Below are 22932 nucleotides of genomic sequence, written 5' to 3' on the forward strand. Positions count from 1 at the left end.
TCTCTAATTGATAAATGCGTTCCTTATGTGAATGTCTCTACCGTCTCCAGCTCGCCAGTCTGGTTCACACGTAGGCTCTCTAATCTTCGTAACATTAAATCGAGATATTTTAAAAGATTTAAAAAAACTGGTTCGCGACTTGACTATGCAAATTATTGTATAGCCAAATCTCAATTTTGTCTTTTAAATACTCAATGCTACAACAATTATCTCGTTCGCTGTAAGGCTGAATTTTATAATAACCCCAAAAGATTTTACAACTTTGTCAATTCCAAAAGACGCTCTAATGTCCTACCTTCCACCTTCAGACTTAACGACCAGTCTGCTAATAATGATTTAGATATTGCAGATCTGTTTGCTAAATTTTTTCAGTCGACATATTCTACTACTGTTTCGGATCCCACACCCTATCCCTTTTCAATCCCACATTTAAATTTTATGTTTTTTCCCAGTATTACTGAAGACTGTATTCTCTCTAGCTTGTCATCTATGAAGTCTTCCTTCGTTCCCGGGCCTGATGATATACCTAGTTTTGCCAAACTTTCGGAAATACCTAAACTGTTTGAGAAAATTATTACGTCTTCCCTTCAACATCTATCCAGATCCACTATTTCTCCTTGTCAGCATGGTTTCATGAAAGGTCGTTCGTCGCTTACCAACCTTTTAGAATTGACTACCCTAGTACACCATGGCTTCCGTAAAAGGTGTCAAACTGATGTTATTTATACTGACTTTAGTAAGGCTTTTGATACGGTTGATCATTCTTTGCTTCTCGCGAAACTTAACATCATGGGTTTTTCACCAAAATTATTGGGTTGGTTAAAGTCGTATCTTATTGGCAGAACCCAAAAGGTGTCTTTTCGTTCCTCGATATCTAAAACTGTTCGAGTTACGTCAGGTGTACCCCAAGGCAGTCATCTGGGCCCACTATTATTTACATTGTTTATAAATGATTTGCCTTTGGCCTTGGCTCATTCACGCGTGCTCATGTTTGCGGATGACGTCAAGATTTGTTATTCCTATAATGATCCTTCTTTCCAACATCCTTCTTTGCAATCAGATCTCGATGCGTTCTGTGATTGGTGCCACGTTAATAAATTACACCTTAATGCCTCTAAGTGTTCTTTTATGACTTTCAGTCGTTTGTCTCCGCTCCTAGCTCATTACTCTATTAAGTCTGTTCTGTTAGATTGTGTTCCATCATTCAAAGACTTAGGCGTTATGTTTGACCCTAAACGTTCATTTAATGTTCATATTTCTTCAATTGTCAACAGAGCAAACAGCCTTCTCGGCTTCATTAAACGTTGGGCCAAAGAATTTGATGATCCCTATGTAACAAAGGTTTTATACACTTCGTTAGTTCGCCCTACTCTAGAATATTGCTCGCCAGTGTGGAACCCGCAATATGATGTTCACCAGCGTAGTATTGAATCGGTACAGAAGCAATTCCTTAAGTTTGCGCTACGCGGTCTAAATTGGGACCCGGGTCTTCGCCTACCTTCTTATTCTGATAGACTTCTTCTTATTAATCTTCCTTCACTTTATAACCGTAGGCTTGTTTTTGGCATTCTCTTTCTCCATAAACTAGTCAACGGCGAAGTCATTTCTACGAATTTACTAGATACGCTGTATTTTTTGTGTTCCCTCACGTCGGACCAGAAACTTTTTTCCTATTCACCTTAGTAGATGTCTGACTAACTACTCTCTTCACGAACCTCTTCGTGTTCTTTGCCAATCTTTTAACAACCTTTCTCACCTTATCTCTCCTCATCTTTCTGTCACTTCTCTTCGCGCTATACTTTTTAATCATCTACAGCGAAACCAATGAAAATATTCTGGACTTGGATTGGCTGCAACTCATCCCTGGCCACATTGGCTGTGAATCGGGGCATAGCTGGCACCTTGTGTAAATAAAACACCTCCACCGGGCTGGGGATGTTTAGTTGTGTATAAAGCTAAGCTACCTTCTTCATTTAATTACTATCTGTCTTTAGCTTAAGCTTTTTCGTCGACTGCTGTGTTAGTTGACGTAAATAAATAAATAAATAAATAAATAAAAGGTTTATAAAGATTACAATAAAGTTTTAAAGTTTAAACTTTGTTCTATTTTAAACTGTAAGCAACTTAAAGGAAAAACAAAAAATAAACGGATTTAGACTATCTGTCTATCACTCGTTTCTTAGTTCATCATTTATCAAGCCTAAATCATAAATGCCTAAGATGATTGTTAGACTGTTCTTTTGCATTAGTAAGATACAAGCTAAGCTAACACATTTTTAAGTCTAAACACACGTCTATGAAATTAGTTCATCTGCAAGGATGCCCACAGCAAAATGTTTATAAATCCATCTTCATTTGCTATTGAACTTATTGAACATCATTTTAACACTAATTCAAATTCTAAATGATTGACATTTGAATTTGTTAAGCAACAAAAATAGAACAAGTAAAAGATCTTTTCATAAAATAGCTTAAAACACATTTGACATCCAGATAAATAGTTCATACATTCAAGTCGCTCATTTTAACAACTTTAGTTCAACGAAAGATGCCATCAAATCTAATACATACGTTTGTGTAACAAATGAGTTCACTTTTTTTTGTCAACGGCAGTCTGCCTGTCACGTCTGCCTTAAATCTCTGTGATGTAGAGATGGCTGCCATAAAAATATATTTCAAACTTGCCTTAGATTTGGTATCAACTTAGAGTTTATTGTAGATGAATTTACACAGACGTTTTTGAGAAATTTTTCAAATGATTTAGTAACTTTTTTATTTCAATACCCCAAAAGTGAATAAATTAAGTCATTAGGCTAAAGTTAGAGAATTGGTAAAGTACTTCAAAGACTCCATTGATCCATTAGCAACTAATCCTATAATTTTTATTTATTTTGCTTGTTGTTCAATGACAAATAGTAAATAACAAACTGAATCCTCATAAAAGGTATATTTAGATTTGAAATTAAAGCACATCCTGTAAAGATTACTTAACATCTCTTGTAAGTCCTTCTAAAAACGGTTAATTGATGACTAAAGACTACTTGAGTTTGCCTAAAAGGCTCATTGGCTCATACGAAACTTAGACTCATATGTTCATGGGCATCATGCAGTATGAATGATATTCCATGTGAATGGTAGCCGACGATGCATTTCTTCATTAGCCATCCTGGACTGAGAGTTCGATCGATCGGCTAAATCTCTTTCTTTTGCTTTTCTTTATATAGCATGAATGTGCGTGTTTGTTGTGTTTGTTTTGTTTTCTGTGACGATTTTGGTATCAGGTTGCATGTTGCCATCGTTTTGGATGGCTTGCAGATGCGCGGGGAGATCCTGACTGCCGCACAAAGTTTTGTCGCCGCGTTGCCCGTTAGTAGCTGCTGCAGAACTGATGTAACAAGGTTTAATTTTCCATTTCAGTGAGCGGCTTTTGCTTTGGAGATTTTTACTCTCGTTTTTCATGATGTCGCCAAAGCCGGCTTTAGCTTTAGCTTTGGTTTTAGTTTGTTTTGGCTTTAGTTGCGGTTGATTATGTCTTCTCGGCCGCGACACTCAAGCGAGACCAAAGCCAATGATTATGATGATTATAAATGATAATTATGCAGCTGCTGCAGTGCTACTTTTGGTCTGTTACAAAGGAAGAGAGAGAGAGAGAGAAGTGGATGCAAATGTTGTTGTTGTTGCTGCTGGTCATGATGATAATGATGACTATGATGATGGGTTTTCTGGGGGTATATTGGGTTCATTTAAAATATGACAAAGTTAATTTCTGCCTTACACTGGCAAAATATTGTCCACAGTTTCATGGAGATCAGCTCAGTTCAGTTCAGAGCACTTTAAAGAGATAGCGTAAGCAACATTGTCAACAACCATCCACCATCCACTGGACATTTTCCAATCTGGAGCGAAGCGACCGTCGTCTGCTGTTATGTCTCTTTGGTCTGTCTGTTTGTCGGTGTGACTGACTGGCTGGGCTGGCTTGCTCACTGCGTTTTTCGCGGTTTTACAACTTTGATTTCACTTTTCTTTGCAACATGCGACGACTTCCAACAAGATTGGTCGTACCTTCACCATGGTTTGCGTCCGTTTTTTGAACCGTTTATGCTTCATTGCTCTCGTTGTCGGTCCGCTTAAACTTTGTTACTCTTTAATTGGTTTTTTTTTTGTGCTTCTTTCTTCTTACTTGGCTTTACCTCACCGCTCAGCTCCATCATCATCATCATCATCTTCATCTGCTTTCAGCATCCGTTTTGGATGACGATGATCATCAACATGATGATGCTATATCGTCCAGCTTTAGCGTTGGCCATAATTGTCAACCGCTCTGGCACGTTTGCAACAAATTATAAAACACATGGGATTTGGGTGCATGTGAAATTTCAAATTTCAATTGATATGATTCAGCTTGGCTACTGGACAGTTCAGGTGCAAGTTGAAAGGAAAAACACACACACACACACAACTGCCCACTCTGTGTTGGCAAGTTTTGGCGTTAAATTAATTTTCACCAATTATAATTGGTGGTTCAACCCACAACAGAAAAAAGTTATTTTCCCAAAGGGAAGCAAAATTTATAATTAAATGTCATTAAATATTTATATATTCTATAACATCTCAAGATGAACTTCGGTTTGGACCACAAAGTTAATCATCTTCAAACTGGGAAAAGTGAAACCAGGAACAATATTCCGGCAAACTTTACAAAAGCTCACGACTTAAAACACTCATACGCCCCATGTTCCCAGTGTAACTAATGAACTTCTTGGTTTGGATGTGCCAAGTTTCTTTTGTTGTCTCTTTTTTAGAACTTCCGTGGACTAATTGAAACATTTGCTTGGTCGATGTGTTCCATTTTTAGTTTGTTTTAATAACAAATAAATGGTGCTGCACATGCCAAGCATTTCGACGTCTTCGCATATAACTAAACACACTTATTTCGGTGTATACAAATAAACTTCCTATTGGCTACTGCACTTAAAAGACCAAAACAAGAAATAAGAAACAAAAATTTCCGTTTGCCAACCCTCAATTCGAGTTACCACTCTTTCAATTGTGGTGCGTCACATATTTGATTCCCACAGCTGTTCCAGATTCAATTCAATGGAGGGTTTTATAATGGATCAATGTGGGTAGCATCTAGGGTAATTTCCATCTACGTCATGCTTCATGATCTGACAGTCCGACCAAGAGTTTTATTTTTATTCTAATAATAGAAACGGCAAATGCTGGTCTGGTCTAAAAAAAAATAATTGCGGTTATAAAGAACTTCAATTTCCATAAGACATCTTTTCTTCAATTTTTTTTTTTCAGCTTTGTTGTTGCAGATAGTTTTTTGTTTTTTGGGCGCAATGCCAAAAGCGTCAGAGACATACAGAAGTTTAAACAATTGTTCTATTGTGTGTTGTTTTAGGACGGAAAAATACTTGAAATTTATGTAAGACAAACAAATGAGCAAACAGTAAGACAAACATCTAAACACACATTTGTAAAGTGCCCACTTTGCTAGGAGGGGGGGGGTGTTATGTTGCGTGGCATCTATGGAGGTCGACCACTGGCAACAAGCCGCACCGTCTTGAAGGTGCGTAGGGCGAGAGAAAAACAAAAACAAAAAATACCTGCGTAGGTTGCAGTTCAGCAAACGGAGTTACCTCTTGGCAGATGGCTTACAAAGCAGCCAGCCAGCCAACCAGCCCATCATCAACATCATCCGTGTCCATGTGACCCAACTACAAAGTGTAGATATTTGCCAACATCCAACTGCAACTCCATCTCCAACTCCAACTGCCTGCCACATTGCCGAGTGGGCGAGTTGATCTATGGAGCTGTTTCTCCTATCTAGAACAGAATTTTTCATGAGACATTTTCGTGGGTTGTCGGTTGTCTGTTGACAGACTTTGTTGTTGTTGCAGCATTTAACAAGATATGGCAACAACAAATTGCCATTTGCCATTTGTTGTTGTTGCCATTATGATTCTTGCTTTGTATTATTGTTGTTGTTGCCGTTGTTGATTGTTGCCAAAAAGTTAATTAGCCGCATTTTGCTGCCTTTGATTTAGTGTTAACAGAAAATAAATCTCATACAAAACGAAAAAACCGCTGCGAAAATTTTTGCAAAGGTAGAAGAAAAAAAAGATTTAAACAAACTTGTTTTTACCCCCTAAATCGTTTTTGAAACCAATCTTTTGACTTGCCAAAAACTCCACCCCTGAGATTTCATTTGGGAATCATAGTCCAAGAATAGATGAACCTTGGACCTCTTGCCCATGTGTAAGTCAAAATTAGACTCTAGAATCTATTGTGAATTGGAATCTTTTTACTTTGACTTTTAATTAACTTTACCAATCTATATAGTCTACATATGAGAAAGGGTATAAGTGCCCTAGTTTCATAGCTCTAGAGTCTAGATCCGTCTATGAATTAAACTTTAGGAAAAAAGTCAGAAAAAATCTACAACTACGTTTGAGATTGTGATATTGTCTTTTCTCCTGCTCTTGGTGTGATTTCTCAGATTTGGGAAGGTAGGTCCTTTGTCCCAATTAGTAATGAAGGTCTTTACGGCTAGCACTCTTAATATGAGCTATGAGAAATCATTGTCTTTTCCTTAAGTCTACTAGTTTGATGAATTCCTGTTCCTCGTTTCAAATCGAATGATCTCAAATTACTTAAGAGGGGTTTCCCCAAGCAACACCAACGGTTTATTGCTGAACTAAAGTAAACAAAGTCAATTGTTAGTCAGTTGTTTAACCAATATATACAGCCTTGATACTCTAATAAAAGATGATTCTTACGGGTTTATGGAATTTCTGTAGTACGTCATTCGAAGCACAAAGGCCACAAAAAGCAGTTGTCACTCTCAATTTCATTCACATTCATGGGGCTATGACAATCAAAAAAGAATATAATGAATAGAAACATCTTTTTGCCACATATTGATCCACAAGCTAATTCTTTAGTATCTGAAAGACCTTCATGAAAAAACTCTAATTGTAAGTACAAACAAAAGGACCCAGAAACATAAACTTTAGCTTTTTGAAAGTAACATTATTTAATGGCCAACATATTCTAATTTATTTGTGTATATATTGCATTTTTTTCTTTATAGGTACATAAAACCGGTCGACAACTACTTAAAATATCGAAAGCAACTTTAACAAAAGATCTTATCGTAAGCAACAGCATTAGCAACGAGAACGACAGCAACAGCAATTGCAGCCAGAACAAGAGTTAAAACAGTTATGAGAGAGAAAGACCACTCACCAAGAAATATGCTTCCTAGCCCGAAACAGGGCTGTGTTTACCCTGCCTTAGGATTAATACCCACATCGTATATATCACATGTACCTTATGATTTGTCAGCGGCATCAGCGACCACAGCGACATCGGCGATGCTCAGCAACACGACAACAACAACGACAACAACAGCATCAGCAGCAACCAGACAACAAAAAGCCAAACGAAGGAGTAGCTATGATCAACCACTGGATTTACGTTTGGCCCACAAACGAAAAACGGATATGGGCGGATCGGACACGGATACGGACAAACTGGACAAAGAGACGGCAAGTCCCATGGAAGATGAAAATAGTAATCTGATAATGTTTGCCGCCGCTGCCCAACAGAAGGATAAGGAAATGAATAACAATCATATAGCTGCCTCCTTGGCCGATTTGGGATTCGATATGAGTCGCAAAATGTTGCGAGCTCTGCGCGAGGGAGCAGCAGTGGCGGCAGCGGCCACAGCAACTCTGGGAAGTGGAGCTGCATCCTTACCCTCCGGACCGCCAGTTGTGAATCCTACACTCTTAGAGGCCATGACCAAGACATTGCCTTTGCAATATCGAAATGTTTTTGCACCCGCAACGTTAAGTCCGGGCCCAGGAGGCGGAGGCGGAGGAGGAGCAGGAGGTCCAGGTGGTGATTTTCCCTTTCGGCATGCACTCAAAAAATGTGAACTATCGTGGCCGCCAACGAATGAGCAATTGCAAGCAAATGTCAACATTTCCAGAGTCGTCAACAGGCACGCAAGACGAAAACGCGTGGTGGTGGAACAGGCCTAACCGCCGCAAGTGGTGCCACCGGCGGTGGCAGTTCACTGCCGCAGCGGAATAAGGATCGTTACACGTGCAAGTTCTGTGGCAAAGTATTTCCGCGATCCGCCAATTTGACGCGTCACCTGCGAACTCACACGGGCGAACAACCCTACAAGTGCAAGTATTGCGAACGTTCCTTTAGCATATCGTCGAATCTGCAGCGCCATGTGCGCAACATTCACAACAAAGAGCGACCCTTCAAGTGCGAGATCTGTGAGCGCTGCTTTGGCCAGCAAACGAATCTCGATAGGCATCTGAAGAAACATGAATCGGATGCCGTGTCGTTGAGTGCTCTGAGTGGTGTAAGCGACCGCATGCATTGCATACGTCGTTTCTGTGAGAATCCTACGGAAGAGTCCTATTTCGAGGAGATACGCTCATTTATGGGCAAGGTCACCCACAGCAGCAACAGCAGCAGCAGCAACAACAGCAACAGCAGCAACAACACCAACAGATTCAGTCAGTGGCCACGCCTCGCAGTTCGGCGCCCTCGAGCGCCTCTTGCTCATCCTCCACGCACACGCCGACATCCTCACTGACGCCCACGCAATCCGAATCACCAGACAATCATCAACTAGGACGACGCACAATGCCTGCCGATGATGTCGATGAACATCCTGCCGCCAGAACATCTTCTCCCGCCGACGATGAGGAAGACTCCAAGCCCATCCTAGAGCTAAAGAAGACTCTGACCTCTAAACTATTTCCCATGCCACCAACCACTACTACGGCAACATCCAACCTAACAAACTCCATTCTCGAAGAGGAGCCCTAATCAATCCTACTACACACACACACACACAACTCTTTTTCCTATCTAAAAAACATGTATCCCTAAAACAACAACAAATGATGTCTAACCACATGTTTCGTCCTTAATATCGTCTAGATGTAAATACTTATATCATAAATGTTGTATATGTAAATGTGAATGTATCTTGTACAAAAACAAAAACAAAAAAAACATTGAGAATTGGCAAATTATTATATATATATATACTATACACCTAATAATTATTATTAGTTCTTAAGCATTGGTATTCGTTTTTTTGTACATATGTATGTATATGTATATGTGTAGCATGTGTATATGTAAACCGCGAAAATGTGAAATGAAAATGTATGCTAATGAAAGGCACCCACTGTTTGAATAAAAAGTTACAAGTTTTTAAAAACTCAATTGTTTCAATCCGGAATGTCAAGTGGATATCCTTTAAAGAACTTTTACATCTTTCGTGAATGCAATTTACATGTTTTTTCAGTTTCCAAATTTCGAAATTTGCATTTTTTGTAAACATAATCCTTTTATAGGATGTGAACCCATGAAACGGTTTATGAGAGGACATTCAAAGGATTTTTTCAATCTTTAGTAGACAAATGATTAGAGTAACTTTTCACCACAAAAACTTTCCAATGTTGATATATTCAAAGATTTAACTCCTTTTAGCCTCATATTGTCACAACTTAAAAAATATTATTTTTAAGACAGATTAATGTAATTTTTCTAGAGTGATGCGGACTAAAGCTTATAAAACTAAATTTTTTTCGTAATGAACTTTTCGAAAAGGCGACAAACACATAGAACGAAAATGGGTTAATCGAAAATTTGTTCAAAGGACATACATACATACGTACATATATAAAGCTTTTTGTATGGGTAAAACTAAAAATATTTTATATAATTTGATTGAATTTTATATGTCCCAGGAAAACGTTTCGATATTGCAATTGAGTAAAGTTTCTACTGTTGAATTTCTAACAAATTCAAAAGAAAATTCCTTAAAAAATAAGAACTAGTTGGACATTTTGAAAAAAAGAATATTTTTTCCAACAGAATATTAAACAATCGAGCTTTAAAAGTTATGTTTTTTTTTTACTATCTTTTAAAAACAACAACAAAAACAACAATTTTCCTTTTTGAAAATCCAATGCCGTTTGCATAGTAACGGTTTCCAAAGTTTTATAGAGCTTAAAGCTCTAGGTAACTTAACAGTAAATATCGCTTTAATTGCGATAACAGAATCAAAACTTATTGACTAAGTTAACAGAGAAATGTTTAAAAGTATCTTTGAAAATAAGTTTAATAGATCAGATTTCAGATCTGTCAACATTTCGATTGAGTGTTTTTAAGAACAAAATATTTAATATTTAAAATTAAAACTTTTTTAAATGACTTAATTATGGAATGCTTCTATTTTGAAGCTGGAGTTTAAGGATATATATTTTTGAACTGAAGCTACTTTGGCTGAGATAAATCTTGACAAAGCTTGACAAATACTTTCATTAGTATTTTCTAAAAAATTGATAACGAGTCAATATATTTTCTAGAAACTGAAGAAAAAGCTTGTGCAATATTAAAAATGAATTATAAATCTTTAACTTGAGATAATATTTCTAAACTTAATTATTCGAAAACTTCATATATTCTCAGGGAATATGCTTATGTAAGAGTTAATTGAGCTACAGATTCACCCAGAATATTTGAAAGCCCCTTTCGATGATTCATAAGTTTTTATTTATTTACGATAATTTGTAATTGACAATGTCCACCCTAATCATTTTTTGCTGTTACAAAGTAAATGTGTTTGCTCTGCTTTGCTGATATCGATAAGCTTTCGTATTGTGGAATATTCCACTAACACATCCTCTACTCTGCTGAAGAAACATATACAGAAATGTCAGTGTCCCACAGGTTGAGGGAAATAACAGATTTCCATGAACTGAAAGAGCTACAAAAACTATATCTGAAAGATTGGCCCAAACATTGTGTGGGATACTTTTGGTTGGACAACTATCTAAGATGGATGGATACAAAGCATTTGAGTTTCTATACACTGGACAACAATTGGCAGCATGATGGACTCTTTATATTGGTGGTATGGTAAATAAATATCATTATGTACCTATTCAATTACATAATTTAATACGGTCTGCTTTCAGCATCGTTATCAACTCTTCTTCGGTACTCTGAATGATGGTGGAAAACGACTTCAAGAAGCTTTGAGTCTGCTAGATTGGTCAGGGGGCTACAAGGTTAGTGCCATTCAAGAAAGGCATCACATGATCTACAAGGACTTGTTAAATGAGCTGCCAGTTCGCATGGATCGGGAATTGAATACCGATATGTATTATCTATCCTGTGAGGAAGCCAAGAAACTGCAAATTAACTGCCCAAATGGTTACTATTTTGATAAAGTGCGTCCGGAGCTGGAAATGATCAACAATCTCTGGTCAGCTCGTCATCCAGGATCTCTGAGGCTTATTGAACTACTGATAACCAAGAATACAAATGTTGGTCTCTATGAGAAGGATTCGGGCAAACTCTGTGCTTGGTGTTTGAGGTAGAATGGAAATAACAACTATGTTTTCTTCAAAAAAAATAATCATTATCTTTTTCTTTCTTTCAGACTTCAAAGCGGTTTTCTGGGCGCACTGGAGGTCCTGAAAACCCATCAACGACGTGGCTTAGGTTTAGTGGTAGCAGCTGCAATTTCTCGCCTTATAGCCCAACAGTTGAATCAAGATGTCACAGCTTTGGTCAATATGAATAATATTTCAGCTGGCAAGATTTTTCAGAAATTAAATTTCCAATTGCAACAAGAAGAGCATTACTTTTGGAGCATGAGTTTGCCAAAAGACAGTAATGCAATAAAATGGCCAGCAAACGAGTAAAATGCATAGCAAATAGCAACAGAGATAACTTTGGGTTTTTGATTTATCAATTTGTTCCTAAACAGATTACATACATATATGTTTATTTACGTTACCACCTTACCCGGTTAGCATCGACTGGGCTATATCCTAGAGTAAGCTTTCATTTACTCCAATAAAGGAAAAATCATTTTTAAAAATTGGGGAAATAAAAAAACCTTTAAAAAAATAGACAACTCTCTCAATAAAGTTAGTAATCTTAACTTTAACTTAACTTTATTATTTTACATGTCATAGTAATATGCCGGAATACCTTAATCTTTGTCACCCTTACTGAGTCTACAGTTAAGATTAGGTGAGTTCTATAAATGCAGCAGCTTTGCGAGAAATCCGCATAGTCAGATATTTGACATCATCTCAAAATGAAGCTGTTGCAATCATTGGATTCTGTCGATCTCGAAGAGTTGAGAAAACTCTTTAGCCAAGATTGGCCCAAATATTGCACAGAAGCATTTTGCTTGAATTTTTTCATAGATCTTCTAAAAAAACATCCCAATACACGAAATGTTACGGCCTATACCATAAAGGATCAGGATTTGGGTTTGTTTCTCATTCTGGTAAATACACTGAAATAAAGACTTTCTGCCAAAGTTTCACCTATGTATATCAATATTATTTAACTAGGATCGCTATCAATTATTTGTGGGCTGTCTGGAGAGTGAGAACTCTCAGCTTGTCTTGGAGCAGGCTCTACGTCAATTGGATTGGTCGAAAGGTCTACAATGCAGTTCCATGCGCTCTAGATACTTGAATGCCGCCGCTCAAGTGGTCCAGGAAAAGCAACTGCCTATTGACTTTAGGCAAATCAGCAATTTGTACCATCTAAAACAGGAAGACGCCTTATACCTAACTGCTGAGTAAGTCATTAAAATACAGAAGAGAAAGTCGTTTAACTATATAAGAACCCTTACAGCCCACCAATTGGCTTCTACTTGAAGACTTTAGATATTGAAAATGCTCAACTTATTGATGAAATGTGGCAATGGAGTCATCCGGGATCTCTATATTATATTCAGCGCCAGATTTCCATGTGCCCGAGTGTGGGCTTATATCAGGAAGAGACCTATGAGTTGATGGCGTGGTGCATTAGGTAACTTGTTTAATATACTTTCAGCATATAAAATCCAATTTTCGGGTTGAATAGATCACAGGATGGTTTTCTGGCCGCTCTCCACGTCATGGAATCTTATCAACGTCGTGGGTTTGGCATTCTGGTGGCTCGAGAACTCGCCCGACGAGTAGCCCAGTTGGGCCAGGATGTCACCGCAGAGGTCTACGCCTATAACAAGGCATCGGTCAGTTTGTTTAATAAATTGGGTTTTCAAGTGATTGATCAATGTCATTGGTTGAGTACTAAGCCCACTATCGAGAATGTTTCCTGGCCCGATGGTGAGTGATGACTGTAATCAATAAAGATGAAAGAGTATTTAAAGTTAGACCATTTGTTTGAATTAAGAGAAAATACTCGTTTATGTTTACCTCAAAGGGAAAGATCAAATGCGAATTGGGCTTACTCTATCTTAGGAATATGTGAGATAACTTAGCTCAAAACTTTTGGAATTTCCATTTTTCTTTTAGAAAGGTTGTTTCTTCTAGGAAGAAATCATTGTAATCAAAAAACATTTAAGAGTATTTCTCTCTTGATATTGAGAGTTAAGTTAAGAGCGAAACTGACCGACCTCAAAGAGAAACGTATTCACTCTTGAGGGAGTAACCCCTGAATCACAATTTCAAAGAGTAAATACGAACACGAATAATGATTGCCCTAGATCAGGAATACATAGAATATATGCAAATTAAAGATAAAGATTCTCAAACCACTTGGCTGTTTCCATTTCCAATCTGGTATTTAATCAAATTCCATTGAATGGGGTTTCATCTAAAGTTCTTAGAGATTGACTATGGCATAATATAGCACTTGCATTTGCTGTGTATACCCGTTAACACCCTATCAACAATGAAAACAAGTCTATATATACGATGCATACGAACTTCAGTTGTTCTTTGGTGGCTCATTGAGTGAGAATTGTTTTAGTTTTAATACGTTTCAAAAATGTCTGTGCAATTAATGGAGATCGGATTGCCAGAACTTCAAGAGTATCAGAGACTTTTCACCATAGACTGGCCCAAATATTGCCAAGAATATTATTGTCTGGATAATTTTATAAATTTTCTAAAAACCGAACCAAATATTCTAAACCTAAACAAGCAAGAATGACAATCTGATGTCGTCGTCGTCGTAGTCGTTGTTGTGGTCCAAAGAAAAGCAAAAGCTGCTGGCCTGCAATGCATTTTTTTCTCTTTGAGCCGTCCGGAGGTCCGCAATGTCCGTAGCCAAGCCCGAGTTTTTTGAGGTCCCCAAGTCCGAACGGCAATACAATTTACTAGCTTAGACGCTTTGGCATGAATAAATAAAATAGCCAAAGCACATTAACGCCCCGCCGCAGCTGCCAACTGCTGGACGGCCACACAGAGCAGACCATCCGAGGCGAAAACTTGAATCACCCCACCAAGAGCCCACCACGAGCCCACAAGAGAGTCAGCCCAGTCCAAATGCGAAACCGGACCGATATTGAACCAAAGGCTCACCACCTCACCTCGGTTCAGTGCAGTTTCTGGCGCAGCCGATCAAAATAGCAAAGGCTGCGACGACGACTGCAGCAACTGCACAATTACAAAAGGAGCAAATGCTGTCCATTGGCAAGCGGGCGGGATAAGGTGGGACAAGGCGGTGGCTGTTGCTGCTTTGGCGCGAAATGGCTAAAAGCAAATTGACGCCAACAACAAAATGCCAGAGCTACAGCCGCAACGGCAAAAGCAACAGTAACTTGGCCAGCGCAGCTCAACAGCAGCAGCAGCAGCGGCGAATGGACCGGACCGGACAGCGATCGTAATTTTTTCTTCTTCCAATTCTTCGTTTTTTTGCAATCCAGTCAAGGGTGTGGTAGCGTCGCTGCCACTGCGCTGCCTTAGTGGTCGGTCTCGTGCACAAAAAGCCGCACCAAAAATATAAGTGACATTTGAATATGATCGACTATCAGTTACCCTCGATCTAGTACTTAAAGGTATTCAGCCTCTTCTGTGACCGTATCATTAATTGGATTTCATCATGTTTGTTTCTGGAAAAATATCGTTTTTACAAGTGTTTTAACTTTTACTGTAGCATAAATATAAGGTCCGACCGTTATGAAGAGCCAAAAAGTACCAAATTAAATGGGAGTACCAAATTAAAGCTTATCCTAACTGTCAATTTACTTCAAACTAGATTTATTGTAATGGTATCTATTTTGGATAAAATTAGTTAACAACTCCTTAATGGGCTGCTAACTGTTGCCACTTTCAAAGGTAGCCATAAGAAATATTTGAAAATAAAAAAGTTTATATTTTGTTAATCAGCTTTATATTTTTGTTTCTAGCTTGCTTTCTGCGTGAACCAAAAAGTTCTTCCTTATAAGCTAATCAAAACCTATTTAAGAAGTGATATAAAAATTGAATACTTACTCTATATGTGATCCTTTAATCTACTCTAAACCGACAAAAGAATGACAATGCATCGACTAATCAGGAGTTGAAATACCCTTTTCTTACAGCGCATTTACGGGGTAATGAAAATAGCAAAAAACGAGTCACGCTCAATGCTAAAAACAAAAGACTTTCTACATCTCACTATGGATGTGGATGTGGATGTGGCTTTTGGATAGATTTCGATATGTTAGTGGTAATGGTTTTGGATTTATGTAGATGCATCTGTGGTGGTGGTGGTACTGGTGGTGCTGTGTGGAGTGGTAGTGGTGGATGGTGGATGAATGTGAATGTGGGCCCCCGCCCAGGCAGAGGCTGGCTACCGCTGCCCATAACGGCGTTGTTAGTAAGGCGGCGGCAGCAGCAGAAGCAGCGGCAGAACAACGCCAACTGCTCTGTCGATTACCGTTAGCGCCAGTCTCTCAGTCTCAGTCTCAGTCTCTGGTCTCTCTGTCTGGGCAGCTATTTTTGTTTTTCTCTGATTTGGTGTGGACTCTATTCGCTTTGGACTCTCCTTAAACGTTCTCCAGCAGTTGTTCTGCTGGCCCCTCTCTATCTCTCTCTGTCCTCTTTCTCTCTCTCTGTCTTTGTCTTTTTTTTTTTTTTATTTGCGCTTTTTTGTTTACTATTAAAAGCAAAAGTTTGCAATTAACAACGGGCGAAAAATGTTTCTGCGCCTGGGATATCAAATGTTGGCTCTGTGGCTTTTGTATTTATGCAACATGACATATAACATGAAATATTAGCAATAAATTTGTAAATGTTTTACCAGAAACGAAAGGTACTGAGTAGGGGGACCGGGAGGCAGCGGAGGTAGATAGTAACACCATGTGGGCTGGCACTTGTTACAATTTAATCAAAAAAATAAAAATCAAAATCAAAATAAAGTTTTGCGGCTTAGCCATAGAGTGCATGGACTCCTTGTGTCTCTCTTGTAGGCTGGCACCGATTGTTGGCGATGTGTTGAGATTGGGCTTGGAGATTAGATTGATATATGGCAAATAAAATCCATCAGGTTAGTGCAAAAATTAGAGAGACGTAGGCTGTTTATTTATGAAATTATCTAGTTAGTGGGTGCATAAAGGAAAGCCTCTGGCTAAAGGCAATCAAACGATGTTAGTTGACAATTAATAAAGTAAATGGTTAGTATATGTATAATCTTATCTCTTAATAAGACCAAACAAACTTATCAATGTTAATAAATGACTGCAATAAAATACTTTCGAATGGAATTGGAAATTGTGTAGATTCCTTAAATCTAGATAAACTCAAGTGAAGAAAAGTCAAATTCGAGATTGTATTTGAATCACATTTAAGAAAATTAAATGGTCTAAATTGGTTCTTTTGTTCGATTGGATTGTTTTCACGCATTTGTCTTTTAATTTTTAAACATTGGAAACCTTTCTTTTCGATCTTCTGTGTTAAGTCATTATAAAAGTAGCTTTCTAAAATTTCTTACTTTAATTACTAGAATGCATTGGCAATGCTCTGTGATGAGCAGTCCTAATGACTATCTTAAATACAACTACAATATGTAGAGCTATAACTATTTTATGCCAGTCACAAGATTAGTATTGATTAGTTATACTTTTAAGTAAATGTGAAAAATGGTAAAAGATTTTGCTTTAAAGAGTTGGAAAAGTATTTATGGCCAAGTACCTGAAACATTCTATTGAACTTTCTTATTAACGAAACAAAGATTTTTTGGCCAAGTAAGTGCTAAGGGCTATGAGTGGCCGTAAATAGTGAAAGGTTCTAGTCTAAGAGAACAATTAGTTATTTGAGTCTACTCTCTAGGTTACGTTTCGGCTGCAAATGGCAAATCATTTTGTTGATTTTGGGTAGAATTTAATTAAATGTCTTATGTATTGTAATAAGCAGTTGTCTGTCTGTCTGTCTGTCTGTCTGACTTGGTCTTGGTTTGGTCTAGTCAGGTCTTTTGAGTCTGTCTGTCGACAATTGGCAAATTGAATTAGATACGCTCTGGGTCTGGCTCTGTCTCTGGCCAAAATGGATGCCAGGGCTCGATCTTGGTCTTGTGTTGCACAGCTGTGCAACTTGTTTCATGGGGCGTGTTTCCTTGATGGTCGTGTCGTTGTGGCTCTGGCATTGTTCGGAAATTGGGTGTAACGCCTGGGTGTAGAAAGCTCCTATCAATGCCAAAACTCAGCAGCTAGTTTATAATCTCTCATACATACATATATATTTTTGAACGCATCATGATCCACCAACTTGTGCATACTATATAGAGAGAGGGAGAGAGACAGTGTTTAGATTCTATATGGCCTAGGAATGAATTGGAGAACATAACGAGCAAATAAATTAGAAAGTCCCATGTCGACCTCTAAACTTTTTCTTTACTATACTATATAATATATAGTAGTAGAGTGACTATGTGGTGGGGCTTCGGCTTTGGTGTTATTGCATATTTTATGAACTACAACAAATGCACAATTGATCTATCTATGAGCTATGAGATTCAACTTCAGACGGCCGAGCGACCACGCCTGTAATTTAAATTAAATTTGTTTTGCTATATTAGGTGCCGCCGCATAGATCGATAGAGACACACACACACACACACACACACAATGTGTGTACATATAGTATATATAAATGTATATATCCGTAACTAGGCGTTGCTGACTGACCGCTTCAATGATGAGTTGTTGTTTTTGTTATTAAGACTGGAAGCTTTTGTATGGAAAGAAAAAAAATGAATTAAAATAAAAACCTAATGCAAAAATTAAGAGCTTTAATTCTCTCTATTCACATTCATTTTTTCCGGCTTCATTTATTTTGTCTTTTTTTCTAGTTCAAGCGGACGTTGACGATACTATGCGCAGTACGTTCAAGTGGCCCCTACGACACCAGGACATAGCCTGTTACGCGCGAGCCCAAGCAGATAACTGCCCACCTCCCACCCGACCGACCGACCGGGGTGCAGCCGTATAACGCACGGCACGAATCGCGTGGACAAATACACAATAGAAAAAACAGACAAACAAATAATACTATAGCTATCTATTAACTAAATGGGATAGGATAGATGTTTTAAGCATATTAATAGAAAACTCTGAGATGATTACAGGGAATAGAAGGTTGTAATCAGAGCAGAGGACCCTAAAAGGTTCATGCATAGCATAGTTAGAAGAACAACGACTAAGGGATAAAGGTATCAAAGGATGTCTACTCCGTCTACATGGTACCGACAGATTCACCTGAGCTAATAACTCAGGCGAGTCGACATCACCAATTAGGAGCTTGTGCATAAAAATGACACCAAGCATAATTTTACGGTTAGTTAGGGACGGAAGGTTAATCAAGAGAAGTCTACTAGAATACGAAGGCAAATTGACATTGCGATCCCAGCTTAAGCCACGAAGAGCAAATAGCAAAAACTGCTTTTGAACGGATTCAAGTCTAATCTGGTGCGACTCATATTGAGGTGACCAAATGCAAGATCCATACTCTAAAATAGGACGGACAAGCGAAGTAAAAAGAACTTTAGTTGTATAGGGGTCAACAAATTCTTTTGACCATCTTTTAATGAAACCCAGGACACTCATGGCCTTTGCGACCGTGGTGGAAATGTGGGTGTTAAAATTTAACTTATGGTCCATAAGTACGCCCAAATCATTTATATTATTTAAACGTTCTAAAGGGCTATTGTTTAGAAAATAAGTGACCAGTTGGGGAGAGTTACGGAAAAAAGTCATTACCTTACATTTGGTAGTGTTAAGATTTAGTAGATTAAACTGGCACCAGGATTGAAAGTTTTTAAGATCAGCTTGTAGCCGACTAAATGAATCTGTATCTTTATGAGTAAGACAAAGCTTGACATCGTCAGCATACATAAGCACACGCGAATGAACAATGACTGATGGAAGATCGTTAATGAATAGTGTGAAGAGCAGAGGGCCAAGATGACTACCTTGAGGAACACCAGAAGTCACAGGAATGGAAGCGGAAAAAGAAGACTTAAAAAGTACCTTTTGTTTTCTATTTGTTAAATATTCACGAACCCAAGAAAGGAAAAGGGGTGGAAACCCAATGTCGCTCAGCTTAGAAAGTAATAGGGTATGATTAACGGAATCAAAGGCTTTGCTAAAGTCAGTATATATTACATCAGTTTGTTTACCATTTTTAAACCCCTTGATAATTACTGATGTAAATTCTAAAAGGTTAGTGGTTGTAGATCTACGTTTCACGAACCCATGTTGGGATGGCGAAATAATAGAGCTGCAAAAATGTTGCAATTGAGAAGTTATAATTTTCTCAAAAGCTTTCGGAATAGCGGACAATTTTGAGATACCCCTATAGTTAGAGGCTTCGGACTTTTTGCCATTTTTATGCAGAGGAATGATATACGACTCCTTCCAAATAGATGGAAAAGAGGAAGATTCGACAGACAATAGAAACAATTTTAAAATGGGTTTACATAATGCGTTTGCACAGAACCTGAGTACGCATCCAGGAAGACCATCTGGCCCCGGAGAATAAACAGGTTTAACTAATTTAAGTTCGCTAAGAATAGAACTTTCATCAATCACTGGATTGAAAATGCAATTAGCCTTTTTTAAATGATAAGGATACGGACTTGCTCGATATTCCGTTGAGGAATAAGTTGTTTTGAAAAAACTCGCAAACATATCGGCAATTGCCTGATCAGTGCTTGCTTTTTTATTTTGAAAAGACAAAAAAGATGGGTGCACAGAGGTCTTACGTTTAGAATTAACAAAGTTATAAAATTGTTTAGGGTCGGAAGAAAACTGAAGCTTACACCGCTGAAGATAATTCTTATAGCATTGAGTATTAAGCATCATGAATTTTGAACGAGCGACTGTATACAGAGCATAATCTGATGAACGACGTGTTTTTTGAAACTTCTTATAATATCGTGTCTTCACATTTTTCAAATTGGATAACTCACGAGAGAACCAGGGAGGTTTGTTAAGCCGCTCCAGCCTACCAAGAGGCACACAAATATCAAAGAGTGAATTCAGAGTATCATAGAAAAAACGAACAGCTGAGTTCATATCTCTACAATTGTACAGATAAGACCAATCGGTAGTAGCAATGTTTTCATTAAGGCTGGCAAAGTCAGTCTTACGAAAGCACCTAGTTAGAGGTAACTCATTTAAACCAAGTACTGGTGAAAGCAAGGGCAAATCAATTTTTAAATTTAATGTAGGATGAAATTTGTCTTCTGGAAGAACAAATGGTTCGATCCTAGAAACCTCACAATAAGAAGAATCCAATACAAAAATAAGATCTAACGATTTTCTATTAGAATTTAAGACGGGATTGACTTGGGATAAAGATAAGCCTAGAAGGCCATCAATAAAGTCATGTGACAAAGAGGGCAGCAACGTGGTAGATTCATCTGTTAGTGACCATGCTAATGCGGGTAAATTAAAATCACCTACAACTATGAGCAAGTCTTGACTGGAAACTAAAGAGGAGACAAACTGAATTGCCTCTAAATGATTTAAATATACCACCATGTCTGACAATGGTGGAATATAGGAACAAGTAATGAAAGCATTAAAAGATTTAAAATTTACTTTAACACCGACAAACTCAATCTCCTGGGTACTAGAAAATTGAATCATTTCAGATGATAAAGCAGCATCAACAGCTATCAGAACGCCACCACCTATACGAGAAATCCGGTCACGTCTGAATATAGAAAAGTTTGTGGAAAAAACCGATGCATCAGCAATATCAGGTTTTAGCCACGTCTCTGTAAAAGCTAGAATGTTATGTTCAAAAGAAAGACTATCTACATAGAGATTAGAAAGTTTAGATTTCAGCCCTCTAACGTTCTGGTAACCCAGGTTAAGGGACGAAGCTAGTTTTTTGACACACCAGCAGATGCTGATGTGGCAGGAATGGTATTAGTTGTTGTTGTTGGCAAGCTAATCGGTTTCCGATTTTTCTTTTTCACAGTATATTCCTTCACTAGTATATGTTTTGGCCAAAAATCTTCTCGACATATAGTGTCGAAGATATTGGCAGAAACACTAATTTTAAAGGACGAAATGTCCCGAGAGTAAGAAAATTTAAACTTCTCCACCGCAATATTCGAGACGTTAACTTTCTTCCGAATATAGGCTATTACATCATCAGATGTGCCAACAGGGTCTAGCCTAGAAACAAATATATGTTTCTTTGGTGGTATGCCAACGAGAGGCCGCGGTCCCGCAGCGTCAGCCGCAGCAGTAACGTTGGACAAGTCACCCACTGCAGCAGTCAACTTGTTTACGGGGCCCTCGATACTTTTAGAACAATCGGCAATTTCCATTGGAATGGGTAATTGCCCGGACACATCGGACACTACAATAGGCATCGTTTTTAAGAGATCATTCCCAGGTGATACTGGTAATTCCTTACTAATAGCATTCACAACCGGGCTCTTAAACGAAATCAATTGCTGTACATTAGGAGTGGACGGTGCATGAGACCGGTCGGGGACGATAAGAGACGCTGGCGGGTCTACAGATGCAGAAACACCCCAAGGACTGGTCCTTTTACGTTTCGGAGACTCATTCATAAGCGATAAACTTCTGAACTGAGTCTCCACCGCAGTAAACTCCGCTTGGAGTTTATTAAAACCTGCCCTTAAAGTGTCAAAACTATCTCTAGTCCGCCTCATGAAAGAGCGCATCTCATTCTCGACCTCTCGGCAAGCATCACATCCATATTTTAAGCCACCACCTTTAGCAATAGACTCCTTGATTCTGCCTGTGTAACCTGCACACTTAACGTGAACCGCATTGTCACACAACCAACAAAGAATATAATCATGGGAGTCAACCGCATTAGTGGCAACTATGCAATTATTTTTTGAGCAGACAACCATTTTATCAAAAAATTTAATTTAATTAAAAAAGGAAATACAAAAAATAAAAAATAAAAATTCTAAGGGTTAAAATTCTGTGTATAAGAATATACTGACCAGTTCTGACACAAGGGTTAATGTGCAGAGTAAGCCTTCACAACTAGAGAATAAAAAGAGATGAAAGCACAAAAAACAAAAACACGTATCACAGAGTCGCGGGTAGGCAAAAGACGAGAGCGCAAATCAATCAAGAATAGGAAAGAGCGGGAGAGCGCGTCAAATTGAACACATGCAACAACAATTTGTACGCAAGAGCGCGAGAGTTAGTTAAAACGGTAAAGACACAAACGCAAAAGAGATAAGCAAAACAACAACACCGCTAATGCAAGTATTGTTGTAAGTTTTGATTTTATTTAAATTTAAACAAAAGCGACAGCAAGAATTCGCGAAATGAAAATAAAATTCGGATGTTGAAATTATTATTAATTAAACCGATAATGAATTTAAGAAATTTGTGAAAGTATTTAATCGCGAGAAAAAAATAAAAATTGATAAGCGCAAAAAAAACACGTCCGTCCTCTGCAACGAGTGAAAGTTTTTTTCTAAATATATATATATTTATTTATTTTGTTTTGGTTTTTTTGCAATTTATTTATGAGCGTCTGTATTTATGTAGAAATGTTTTTTTAATGGGCATTTCGACATGAAATCCGACAACGACAAATGATTTATATCATTTTGCGTAAAGTGCGAAATGTGTCAGCCTGA

General features: G+C 38.0%; 1 protein-coding gene and 1 pseudogene across 1 annotated transcript; both read left to right on the top strand.

Annotated features, from left to right (window-relative positions):
- Positions 1–6809: 6809 nt before the first annotated feature.
- LOC137579801 (uncharacterized) lies at positions 6810–9121 on the top strand (annotated as a pseudogene).
- A 1591-nt stretch (positions 9122–10712) lies between these two features.
- Positions 10713–11861, top strand: LOC137579802 (uncharacterized). The gene is made up of 3 exons (XM_068293615.1): positions 10713–10963; positions 11028–11428; positions 11495–11861. The coding sequence occupies exons 1-3, from the start codon at positions 10763–10765 to the stop codon at positions 11757–11759; spliced, it is 867 nt and encodes a 288-aa protein (XP_068149716.1). The 5' UTR covers positions 10713–10762; the 3' UTR covers positions 11760–11861.
- The last annotated feature ends 11071 nt before the right edge of the window (positions 11862–22932 follow it).

The sequence above is a fragment of the Drosophila tropicalis genome, unplaced genomic scaffold (assembly GCF_018151085.1).
Source record: "Drosophila tropicalis isolate 14030-0801.00 unplaced genomic scaffold, ASM1815108v1 contig_789, whole genome shotgun sequence".
NCBI lineage: Eukaryota > Metazoa > Arthropoda > Insecta > Diptera > Drosophilidae > Drosophila > Drosophila tropicalis.